Source organism: Panulirus ornatus, chromosome 30, assembly GCF_036320965.1.
Source record: "Panulirus ornatus isolate Po-2019 chromosome 30, ASM3632096v1, whole genome shotgun sequence".
NCBI lineage: Eukaryota > Metazoa > Arthropoda > Malacostraca > Decapoda > Palinuridae > Panulirus > Panulirus ornatus.
In genome coordinates, this window is record NC_092253.1 from 7169046 (window position 1) to 7182500 (window position 13455).

The 13455-nt window shown below is 41.1% G+C and overlaps 1 protein-coding gene across 1 annotated transcript in view; it reads right to left on the minus strand.

Moving 5' to 3' along the window:
- Positions 1 to 6088: 6088 nt before the first annotated feature.
- LOC139758368 (uncharacterized) overlaps positions 6089 to 13455 on the minus strand; it is a 79579-nt gene continuing 72212 nt past the window's right edge. The window contains exons 8-9 of the mRNA XM_071679667.1: positions 9296 to 9425; positions 6089 to 8259 (exon numbers count right to left, since the gene is read on the minus strand). Coding sequence (XP_071535768.1) covers positions 7496 to 8259; positions 9296 to 9425 — 894 coding nt within the window. The 3' untranslated portion in view covers positions 6089 to 7495. The remainder of the gene's footprint in view (positions 8260 to 9295; positions 9426 to 13455) is intronic.

Here is a 13455-nt window from a genome sequence, read left to right on the forward strand (position 1 = left end):
CTCCATAACACCAGACATTGGTCGTAAACAGCGACTCATTAGCAGCTAATTAGTGATGCGATCTTGAAAGGAACGTGCCATGTTTTGCGCCTGCCGCGTCCTCCACAGGGCTGCTACATCTGCGTCCGCTTCTCTCGCATGAACCCAACTCACTTTTCACGTTGGCTCTTCAGAGGGACAGAGTTGATAAGGATAATGTGGTTTATATGATGTATACGTGGAAAACGGCGATTTAGTATGGAAAAAATTATATATATATATATATATATATATATATATATATATGTTTGTATACACATATGTATACATATCCACACCACTCAGTTACCCTGCACTCTCTGCACATGGACGCACACACACACACACACACACACACACACACACACAGCATCACGACACTTTAATGACCCGTGTTCCTTACTGGCGGACGTGGTCTGCTTCCTGGGCGCTGCAGGAGCCTTATTGAGAGTGAAGGAACTCCTTCGGGCAGGATGTAAGTAAGAAAGTAATCATCCACACGTACTCATCCACTCGTACATATCCATATGTACTCATCTACACGTACTCATCCACACATACTCATCCACACGTACTCATCCACACGTACTCATCCACACGTACTCATCCACACATACTCATCCCCACATACTCATCCACACATCCTCATCCACACATACTCATCCCCACATACTCATCCCCACATACTCATCCACACATCCTCATCCACACATACTCACAGTTTCACACCGTCCGAGAATTCACCAAACCGCTCCCGTCCCAGTCGACAGACGAAAATGAAAAATGCATTTTGCACGCTGACTCCCACGGAAAGACTTAACGTGTACGGTTTTGTCCCGACCGTTAATAATCTTGTGAGGGAGGGAGTGAGTGAGGGAGGGAGGGAGTGAGGGAGGGAAGGAGGGAGGGAGTGAGGGAGGGAAGGAGGGAGGGAGTGAGGGAGGGAAGGAGGGAGGGAGTGAGGGAGGGAGGGAGGGAGCCGGCTAGGTCGTCCAGGCCAGTGTCAATGACACGGCTCTGGGAGCCCGTCCCTTTTCTCTCGGCCTCTGTTTAATGAACGCACACCCGACACCCACCCCTGTCCTCTCCTCTCCTCCTCCTCCTCCTCTCCCCTCTTTCCTCCTCCTCCTCCTCCCCTCTTTCCTCCTCCTCCTCCTCCTCCTCCTCCTTCCTCGGTGGGGAGGTGTGGGGAAGATATCATCTCCCAGCCATAGCACTCGTAGCAACTGTGACATTAGCTCTGTGATTATTTTCCTTTCGCTAGAGACTTGTCACCCACCCACCTCTCTCTCTCTCTCTCTCTCTCTCTCTCTCTCTCTCTCTCTCTCTCTCTCTCTCTCTCTCTCCCACAGGTCGTGTAACACGTCCCTGTAAGGAGCGTTAATATTGTGTAAAGCAATTTCGTCCTGTGTGTCACGAGAATGTGTCCAGAGAGCTGTGGATTAGAGGATAATTTTTTCGGTGTGTGTGTGTGTGTGTGTGTGTGTGTGTGGAGAGCAATTCGCTCCGGGTGTTATATACTTTTTTTTTCCCTCTCCTTTTTTCTCTCATTGTTAACGTTCCTCTGTGTTTCCCTCGTCCTTCTTTTGTTTCTATTTTTTTTTTATTCTTCTCTCGTTCTTTGCTATTTTATAGTCATCCCCCTCTCTCCTTTACTGTATATATATATTTATATATATATATATATATATATATATATATATATATATATATATATATACATATATATATATATATATATATATATATATATATATATATATATATATATATATATATTTATATTCTGTCATCATTGGTTTTACCCTTGTCTCTCTCTCTCTCTCTCTCTCTCTCTCTCTCTCTCTCTCTCTCTCTCTCTCTCTCTCTCCATCCATCCATCTTTAGTAGAACTTCATGACTCTAAATCAGCTTTGTCCTTCCTAATACGAAAAGTTTGAACCAGTAGTCTACTCATCCTCCGTTTAGTTAGAACGAACTCAAAATTTTTGTCGAGGCCAAGTGACGCCAAGTGAGTTCAACATTAAGTGAGCACGAACACTTACACCAACTACCCCAGGGAAGCCACATCCCTCCTGACGCAGGGGTTGTCGAAGCGGTGCCTAGAACCATCACATACAACCCTCCGTGTCAGTAGGTTGTAGACAGCAGCCACCCCAGGGGAAGCCACAACCCTCCTGCGTGTTGTAGTGATGGCCGGCACCATCACATACAACCCTCCGTGTCAGTAGGTTGTAGACAGCAGCCACCCCAGGGGAAGCCACAACCCTCCTGAGTGTTGTAGTGATGGCCAGAACCATCTTATAACAACCCTCCGTGTCAGTATGTTGGTCTTATCATCTCCCTCATTATCATACATATTTACTTTCCCCACATACACTAAACCACCGTAGTCTATTCTTTCCAACAATAGTCTTTCCTTCCTCTTTTTCTATGCATTGTTTGTCGTTCTTCTTTCTTTTTTTCATCACCTTTTTCCCAAACGGTTAAGGCCTCGCCCCCAGAGAGAGAGAGAGACATCTCTTAGCATGACGAAAGACTTTGATATTTATGTAAAGGAAAGTGAAGATGGTAGACTTTGTTACGTGTGATAGACGTTAATCTACATCAGTTGTTGTTTTATCAGAGTAACATCCCTCAACATCCCATCTTTCGAGATATCTTTTAGATCGATTGATAAAGTCTACTGCCACAGAGAAGCTGTGAATGATAATAGGGAAGATGATAAATAGATAGACTAGGGATATATTCTTCAAGTGTAACATTCGCACAAGTCTTCCCTCTCGGTATCTATGTTAATGTTCTTATTATTTTTTTAAGCAAACTTGCAACTTGAAGGTCCGTATCTTGGAAACATCAGAAGGTCCATTCATGACAGAAAAAAAAAGACACTCACTTCGCCTATTTTGAGTTGTAAGATGACTTAAAAATGTTAACCTTATTCATTGACAAGCACGTAACAGAACATGGATTCGTTGCCAAATATGGATTCGTTCCCAAATATTATTGTTATTCTCAATGAAATTATACAATGCACATTAACTTCTTTTTCCCCAACCCCATCACTGCATGACCCTCCCAGCCTCACAAAAGTCACCACTTCACATCATTCCCTCATAATCTCTTATCTTATCGTGAACAAGTCTTCCTTACTCATCTTCATTTCCTCCTTGAACAGACTCATCTCTTCCTTACTCATTTTGAACATGTCTTCCTTACTCATCTACATTTCCTCCTAGGATAGACTCAACTCTAAACAACAAGTTAAAATGAAAAATGATAGAACACTACTGATATCATTTATTAAAGAACAATATAAAAGGCTATGTATATAACAAATATTATATATAAGCCTGTGTACACTTGTACACCCGTCCACCTGCAGTTTACACTCGTCATGTACACATTTTGTTTACATATGTTCACTTGTAGTGTACTCACCATCTTTTAAGTTTTCTTTTCTTTTTTCATTTTCTCTGATACAACCATCATACACAACAGTGATTCTTACACTGTTCAGTTGTATACTGCTCTACACTGTCCAGATGTATACTGCTTTACACTGTCCAGTTGTTTAATCACCAACACTGTAGAGTTATGTTCCGCCCTATGGGGTTAATTTGTATACTGTTGTATACACTGTCGAGCTGTATACTGCCTTATACTGTCGAGTTCTTTACCGCCTTATACTGTCTTCTACACTGTAGGGTTGTACACTGCTTTATACACTGTCGATTCAGACGCTGCCTTATACTGTCGAATTTTATTCTGCATTATACTGTCGTATATACTGTCGAGTTGTCTATTGTCTTACACTGTCTTCTACACTGTTGAGATGTGTACTGTCTTACACTGTCATCCACACTGTTGAGATGTGTACTGTCTTACTGTCTTCTACACTGTCGAGTTGTATACTGGCCTACACTGTCTTCTACACTGTCGTGTTGTGTATTGCTCTGTGCTGTCATACACTCTGTGGAGTTTCATATTGTTCTGCACTGTTTTATACACTGTCGAGTTATATACTGCCCTACACTGTCGAGTTATATACTGCCCTACACTGTCGAGTTATATACTGCCCTACACTGTCGAGTTATATACCGTTCTACACTGTCTTATACACTGTCGAGTTGTGTACTGTCCCACACTGTCTTATATACTGTCGAGTTATTTCTTGTTCTACACACTTTTTTTTAACACAGTTGAGCTATATACTGTTTTTCACTTCCTTATACACTGTCCAGCTGTACACTGTCCTACACTGTCGTACTGTACACTTCCCTACAGTGTCGTACTGTACACTGTCCTTACACCCGTATATAACAGATGAGCCACCGTTCCGTTAACAGATAATATGGCATCTTGTTCATGACATTTCTTAATATTTCTCAAAAGCCTCCCATACTTTGCTCATAATTCTTAATATTTCTCAAAAGCCTCCCATACTTTGCTCATAATTCTTAATATTTCTCAAAAGCCATCCCATACTTTGCTCATGACACTCTTACTATTTCTCAAAGGCCTCCCAATACTCTGTGAGCTGAGACCAAACCACTGACTTCCCTCCTTAACAAATTTCCTTTTTCCACGTGTGTATACATTCTGACATGAGTGGGTGGTAGTACTAAGTACCCCGGGAGCGCACGTTGTCACTGCACGGTAGTGACACACGCACAAGCGGTGATGGAAATGAACTGAGAGAGAGAGAGAGAGAGAGAGAGAGAGAGAGAGAGAGAGAGAGAGAGAGAGAGAGAGAGAGAAAATTCTGGGACTTAAAATCGATAGAGTACATGTTGCTGTTGAAGTTAACAACACACATCGAATTTTAGTGGAAAATTGCATGGGATGGGCTATCTCTTTTCGTATGCGTCTCTTTGAAATCATCGTCTATATATATATATATATATATATATATATATATATATATATATATATATATATATATGTATATATATATATATATATATATATATATATATATATATATATATATATATATATATTTCATGTGGCATCGTGATATCTATTTACATTTTGTGTGAGCATAAAACCATTGTTGGTTTCAGAATTGCGCCAAGCACATCTCATTTGTCGTTCTCTGCCGCGCGTATCTCAAGAATATTTTTTTTTGTATGTGTGTGAGTCTCATACCTTTTAGTTGCGTCACTTCCAGGGATCTCAAAAGTCAAAGTTTTAATGCAATGATTTTCCAACTTTTCTCCTCACCTCACTTATCTCTCGTTCCTCTTTTTGAATTGTTAATTGTTACTTATCTCGTCGTGTGCTGCAGGCAGTATATATATATATATATATATATATATATATATATATATATATATATATATATATATATATATATATATACCTTTATTTTTCACCGTATTTTTTTTTTTTTACCGTATTTTTCCTCTCAGTTATAATCTTTTCTTCTCGTAATCACATGCGAAAGTTCTTGTTTATTTTAAAGCAGTTATTTTACATGCAAATATTCACGAAGCTCATTCCTGATCTCACCTTTAAATATCGACTTATTTAAAGTTGTAAATCACACTTGCAACGATATTCTCATATATATATATATATATATATATATATATATATATATATATGGCATGGAATGGTGAAGAGGCAAGGTATGAGTGGAGACTATACATGTGTTTTTGTTTTTCGTTGATGGTCTAAACCAGGTTATTGCTTCGCCATTTGGCCAGGGGCTGTAGAGATGCGAATCAAGAGAAACCCTATATGTTCCGTGCGAGAAAAAGAACGAGCAGTCGCATTACGGAGATTGGACTGAAGAGTGTAGATTGGAATCGTTAGCGCAAGAAGAGACAGGGGTTGGAAGTGGATGTTCATGGAAGTTGTTTATGGACAGAAGAAAAAGCTCTGAGGAACACCACCGTTAACTTACAGCGTGATGGAAAGGTTTGGGTCTTGGCGTAGATGCGATATAGACGAGCAAGGACCGGGGCTGGTTTAGAGGTACAATCCTCGTAAGACTTGAGGTGAGAGGGGTTGGGGTTTGGGTTGTGTCAACCGACCCTTTATATGCCTTACCCGTTTATAACCGAGAGAGAGAGAGAGAGAGAGAGAGAGAGAGAGAGAGAGAGAGAGAGAGGAAGACTTTGAACAAGGAGGAAGATATATATATGAGATGATATGACATCAGTAGGAGGATGGGAGAGCGAGGGAGGGGAGAGACAGAGATGAGACGTTGAATCATCCAAAGTAGATTAAGAGAAGATTTAGATGGACAAAAAAAGAAAAGAAAAGCGAGGCTTTGTGTCACTTAGGGAGCAAAGTAGAGAAAGATATCAGGTTGATGAGACTGAGTTCAAGAAATTCTTGGATGGCAGCCATCTACAGGCGGGAGTAGTGTGGGTACAGGCTTAGCACAGAACAACATTACACTCACTCACACTTTCCATTTTCTTGCTGTAGTTTAGGCATTTTTTTTTCTTTGCCTTATTTTTTTTCTGTTCAGTCACTTTTTATCCTCGTTTCGTTTCCATAACGTTTTCTATCTTTTGTTCCTTCCGTCTTGCTTACATAATACCTTCCCATTTCATTTTATTTCTTCTTTTTTTATTTCATATGTTTATCAAGTTCTCACACTTTCCTTTCATTTCCCGTAGTTTAAATTAGTTTTTCTAACCTGATTCTCAGTTCAGTCACTTCTTTTTTGTCGTTTCCATAACATTTTACTCTTTTGTTTCCTCTGTCTTCCTTACACTATATCTTCTCATTTCACTTATCATTTCATTTAATTCTGTCTTTTCCCATCATCATCAAGTTCTTATTTCTCTGTTTCTGATACTTTCCACTCTCGGATGATTTCTATTTTGCTACCATTTTCTTTTTCACAGGATCACCGTAAACATCGTACAGACACAATATATGTCTCTACGTCTCTGACTTTTCCTTTTTATTCCCGCCCAACGGTAGACACCCATGTAAATGGGGCTCAGTAGTTTAGATCACGCGAGGAATATCACTGTCACAGAAGGCCTAGTTGTACCACCAGCATGTCGTCTGACTTCCTTAAATCTACGTAGATATCAAGGAAGGTAGAAGGATTCTGCTGTTGCTTAGAGTCTACTTTCTCTCCCTCTTTTGTCTTTATTTCATTATCTCGCAAGCTCACTTGCCACACTCGTCTCCTGGTCAGGCTAGAGGCTGGTGGAACCAACCCCGATCCACAGACGGCAAGTCGCTGGTCGTAAATGTAAGTACATTTTCATGTCTTCACCCCGTCAGCATCTTCACGTAAACAGTCGTCGCACAGGTTTAGACTTAGGGCGACGTCTTGGGTTGGTTGCCCTTGGCGTCCTTGAGCGCCCTTGGGCGTGGGGACGTCCAACAGAAGTTCTGTGTCACTTCAGCTTTCAGGTTAGAATCTTGTGGGGATGGGGAGGAGAGATGGAGGTGGGGAGGAGATGACGACTAAGAAAGGGGGAGGTTACCGGGTGGAGATGAACTAAGAAGGGGAGGCCACCTGGAGAGATGGACATGGTAGGGAGGAGATGAGTGTGGATAGGGACTCCCGAACGATGGCTGTAAGTGCGACAGGAAGGGAGAGGTAGCGCAGGGAGAGGCTCATGGTACGGATGACCAGTAGCACTGCGCCCAGCAAGGTCATGAGAAGGGTAGCTATAAAGGCACGGGAGGAAAGGGAGGGAAAGCCAGGATAACAACAGAAGAGGAGGTAGCAGCAAGTCATGAACGCCAGGCTTGTGCAGACGAGAGCGAAGCAAGATAACGGGAAAGACACAGACAAGACGTGTGAGAGACACATATGAGATGAAAGAACGGCGAGGGAATAAGACACGAGGCGTCTCTCTGAATCACGTAATGCAGAGGTAAAGGGTGGGATTATGAGGCCGACTGTGGCCTCACCACACCTTCTGAGGTACTGGGTGAAGGTGCACGTTCTCAGGATCAGCCTGGGAACGTAGGAACGGACGAGAGAGAAGGTAGGCTGGCTCAGGAGGAGGGTAGGGACGTAGATGAAGAAGCAGTGGAGGAACGAGAGTTTGGCTTGCGTGGCGGACACACAGAGAACCAGACAGGGCAAGATGGGCAGGTGGGAGTGAGGCGGAGGGAGGAACAGGAGGAGGTGAGGGAGGCACAGGAGGAGGAGGAGGAGGAGCAGAAGGCAAGGGACGAGGGTGAAGGGGGCGAGTCTGGTCGAAGCGCTGGTCTCGTTCATAACACCCTGCTGGATGGCCGCCTCTTGTTTACCTGTCGAGATAGAGAGAAAAGATGGAGAAACAGTTATAAAAAACGGATCAGAATTTGAGACGGGAGTTGCTTTAGAATTAGACACAATTTAGATGAATGAGAGACTGGATATGCTGTAGAATTTGACAGAATTTAGATTTATTTTTTTTTTTCCTTTGACAACCACAGGTCAGGAATGTAGGAATGTGTAAGAGTCTTGAAGCTTAGTGTTGGATCTTGACCCTTCTGGTGTGGTGACCCATTCACTCGTTGATTTATGATGATGGTCGATGTATGATTAAATGAATAGTTACCTGGTGTGTACTTGTTGTTACCAGTTACCCCTGTCTGTGCTTTCTAAGTTACCAGTTACCCCTGTCTGTACTTTCTTAGTAACCAGTTACCCCTATCTGTGCTTTCTAAGTTACCAGTTACCCCTATCTGTGCTTTCTAAGTTACCAGTTACCCCTATCTGTGCTTTCTAAGTTACCAGTTACCCCTGTCTGTGCTTTCTAAGTTACCAGTTACCCCTATCTGTGCTTTCTAAGTTACCAGTTACCCCTATCTGTGCTTTCTAAGTTACCAGTTACCCCTATCTGTGCTTTCTAAGTTACCAGTTACCCCTATCTGTGCTTTCTAAATTACCAGTTACCCCTGTCTGTGCTTTCTGTTAGGAGTAACTCTATTATAAGGGTTGATGCAGTTTACCTTGGTGCTCAGTTGTACGTCAACGCGAACCAGCAGTTCGCCTTAAAAAAAAGGGTTGGTGAAAGACATGTGTGACCTAAGATAATGCATATGATAATACTACAGCAGAATGTCTCTGTGGCGAACTTAAAGAAGTCATGAAGAGACGCGAGGCCCCCTTGTGCCTTAGCATGGACTAGATTCATGAAGAAAAAGATGAGGTAGAGAAAGAGAGACTTTGACTTCGTGGAGACACATTGAGATGAATCAACACAAGGAAGGTGTAGGAGGGAGAGGAGGAGGAGGAGGAAGAGGTAGGGTGTTCCGTCCTTACTACTGACGAAGGATTAAGTTCACAGGACCTCCGTACCTTGGTGGACGTGGACGCGAACGGAGGCAGGATGCGAGCCGGGAGGCACGCAGGAGTACATGCCCGAGTCCTCAGGTCCTACGGATTCCACGACCAGTCGAGCCGTGGTCTCGCCCTTCTCGTGGTCGATCTGTTGTAGGAGGAGGGATGGTAGATGGTAGAGATCTGTGGTGGTTGGTGGTAGACGGTAGTGATCTTCAACCACATACACACAGAGGGTCGATCTTGTAGTGCTTGGTGGCAAATCGAACCTACCTACCCTCTCTCTCTCTCTCTCTCTCTCTCTCTCTCTCTCTCTCTCTCTCTCTCTCTCTCTCTCTATCTATCTATCTATCTATCTATCTATCTATCTATCTATCTATCTCTAAAACCTGTTGGTTCTATTGATTAAACTCCTGTGCAGTTCGAAAAAGAAAACGGATGCCATTTTTTTGTCCCCCCAAGTGGAATTGGTCACAGTTCTGATCCCCTATATTGAAAAAAAAAAAAAAAAGATATACAGGACAACGAAACATCAAATATTTGTTTTTGATATTCAGCGTAAGGTCAACTTCATCAATATTTGTAATTTTTTAAAAGAATTAAATTCTCACATAGCCACCACCACCACCAACACCACCACGTCCCTGTAATAAATGAGTTACGAATGATGAGGTAAATATATTTTTATATATATGTATAGACGGACATATGTTTCAATTACGCTACTTTTGTGGTATTACTTTTAGGTGAATCTACGGGTAATATTCGCTGTCATTGAAAGCAACTCCTCATACATATTCCCTGGGAAATCTTGGCAGAGTGATGTCTTACATTTACGCGTCTATCGATACTAGTGTGCATAGACATACGCGAACCTATTGCGCTGGTATACGCACACGTATTGCGTAGGTATATGCAAACGTATTGCGTTGGTATACGCAAACAGAGAATGTTCATCTCCGTACGTGCTTGAAGTGCATTTAAACCTTTTTGGGAAAAAAAGGTATTTTTCATCGGTCATATTTTCTTATATAAGTTTGAGGGTGAAAGAGATAATAAATCTATATATGAAAAAATTAGTCTTAGATCGTGTTATATGATAGATCTATATGTGAAAAAATTAATCTTAGATTGTGTTATATAGTAGATCTATATGTGAAATAATTAGTCTTAGATTGGGTTGTATAATAAATCTATATGTGAAAAAATTAGTCTTAGATTGGGTTGTATAATAGATCTATATGTGAAAAATTAGTCTTAGATCGTGTTATGTAATAAATCTATATGTGAAAAAATTAGTCTTAGATTGGGTTGTATAATAAATCTATATATGTGGAAAATTAGTCTTAGATCGTGTTTTATGATAAATCTATATGTGAAAAGATTAGTCTCAGATCGTGTTTTTTAATAAATCTATATGTGAAAAGATTAGTCTTAGATCGTGTTTTTTAATAAATCTATATGTGAAAAAATTAATCTTAGATCGTGTTGTAGTTTCTGATCTTCCTATTTCCAGAAACGAAAGAATTTCTTTTTTTTTTTTGCTCTGCCGTTAGTGATACAAGGAGGTTCTTCCCCATTGTATGTTCGTCCCCATATCTCAGATCATTAGGCTCGAAGGTAAAGCATTATGAAGTAGCGATGTAGATATAATACTCCTCTTAAAGTACCCAGTGTCTATATATATATTTTTTTTTAGAAGACCTTCGACTGTCTACGCCAGGTTGAATTATAGGTGGAGGAGGGGAAAGGGGGGAGGAAGAGTGAGAGTCGTTCCAGTAATGAATTATGAGAGCACTATTATCGTCATCAGACTTAGTTACGAGACCGTAAAATCAAGGGGAAAAGACTTCAAGTCTCTTTATAAAGCCCAGGTTAAGGCGTCGTATTTTTTTTTGGGGGGGGGCGAGAGTAATCCCGAGGCTTCGAAGCTGCTTGGTTTTATGATTCATTTGGTTCTGAAAGGAAGAACTGAAGATGGTCATTATATGAGGAATATATATATATATATATATATATATATATATATTATTCATGTGAGAAACTGCAGAAGCTGGTGACTGAGTTTGGTAAAGTGTGTGGAAGAAGAAAGTTGAGAGTAAATGTGAATAAGAGCAAGGTTATTAGGTACAGTAGGGGTGAGGGTCAAGTCAATTGGGAGGTGAGTTTGAATGGAGAAAAACTGGAGGAAGTGAAGTGTTTTAGATATCTGGGAGTGGATCTGTCAGCGGATGGAACCATGGAAGCGGAAGTGGATCATAGGGTGGGGGAGGGGGCGAAAATTTTGGGAGCCTTGAAAAATGTGTGGAAGTCGAGAACACTATCTCGGAAAGCAAAAATGGGTATGTTTGAGGGAATAGTGGTTCCAACAATGTTGTATGGTTGCGAGGCGTGGGCTATGGATAGAGATGTGCGCAGGAGGATGGATGTGCTGGAAATGAGATGTTTGAGGACAATGTGTGGTGTGAGGTGGTTTGATCGAGTAAGTAACGTAAGGGTAAGAGAGATGTGTGGAAATAAAAAGAGCGTGGTTGAGAGAGCAGAAGAGGGTGTTTTGAAATGGTTTGGGCACATGGAGAGAATGAGTGAGGAGAGATTGACCAAGAGGATATATGTGTCGGAGGTGGTGGGAACGAGGAGAAGAGGGAGACCAAATTGGAGGTGGAAAGATGGAGTGAAAAAGATTTTGTGTGATCGGGGCCTGAACATGCAGGAGGGTGAAAGGAGGGCAAGAAATAGAGTGAATTGGAGTCATGTGGTATACAGGGGTTGACGTGCTGTCAGTGGATTGAAGCAAGGCATGTGAAGCGTCTGGGGTAAACCATGGAAAGCTGTGTAGGTATGTATATTTGCGTGTGTGGACGTGTGTATGTACATGTGTATGGGGGGGGGGGGTTGGGCCATTTCTTTCGTCTGTTTCCTTGCGCTACCTCGCAAACGCGGGAGACAGCGACAAAGTATAAAAAAAAAAAAAAAAAAAAAAAAAAAATATATATATATATATATATATATAACTGTGAACAATTAATATCATATCTTTTTTCATATTTAGTTATTCATTCATTTATCGTGGTGTGTGTGTGTGTGTGTGTGTGGTAGTTTTCATCTACCAAGTGCATGAGATGGTAAGAGAACGTGAGACTAAAGTAAAAATGAATTTGTGTACATTGTTAATTCAGTTCCCTCTCACCGGAACACGTCTCTTGTTGAACCACACTGTCTTCGCTTCTTGCATGTGTTTCTCCAACACAAATGGGTTCTACGACTTGTATACGCCGTGGCTGGGGAAGAGAGAGAGAGAGTGGGGGTAGATGGCCCATGGCTACGAGAGAATGACCCAACTCATCCGTGTGGTTCCTCCAGTGCTTGATGGCTTTCTCTGAGCAGCTCACTTCGAGAGGACAGGAGCAGAGGGAGTACAGAGCCGCCCCAGGTCAGGTCAGGTCAGGTCAGGTCGTGGTGTTTGGTGCAGTTGGAGAGACGACAGAGAACTGGGAGCCTTCCATTACCCTCGTATATATATATATATATATATATATATATATATATATATATATATATATATATATATATATATATATATATATATATATATAAACGTAAAACTCGCTGGGAAAATAAACACAGAGGCCCCCAAGCTTTCGACTGTATTTCAAGTCATTTTCACGCCTGAATATAACTTGAAATACAGCTGAGAGCTCAGAGCTTCTGTGTTTATTTTTCCAACCAGTTTACTTACATCAGCGGTGCGTCACGCGTGCACGAGATTTATACAATATATATATATATATATATATATATATATATATATATATATATATATATATATATATATATATATATATTCGTTTAAATGTATAGGTATGTATATATGCGTGTGTGGACGTGTATGTGTATACATGTGTATGTGGGTGGGTTGGGTTATTCTTTCGTCTGTTTCCTTGCGCTACCTCGCTAACGTGGGAGACAGCGACAACGTATTATAGAAATATATATATGTATATATATATATATATATATATATATATATATATATATATATATATATATATATATACGGAAATATCGAGGGGCGAGGTTCCGGATCTAAACTTTACATCTGGTATACAAAACTATGATGTTTCGGTTCGGTTTTTATATATATTTTTATAAGGAGATGAGACACCGGGGGGCGCTGG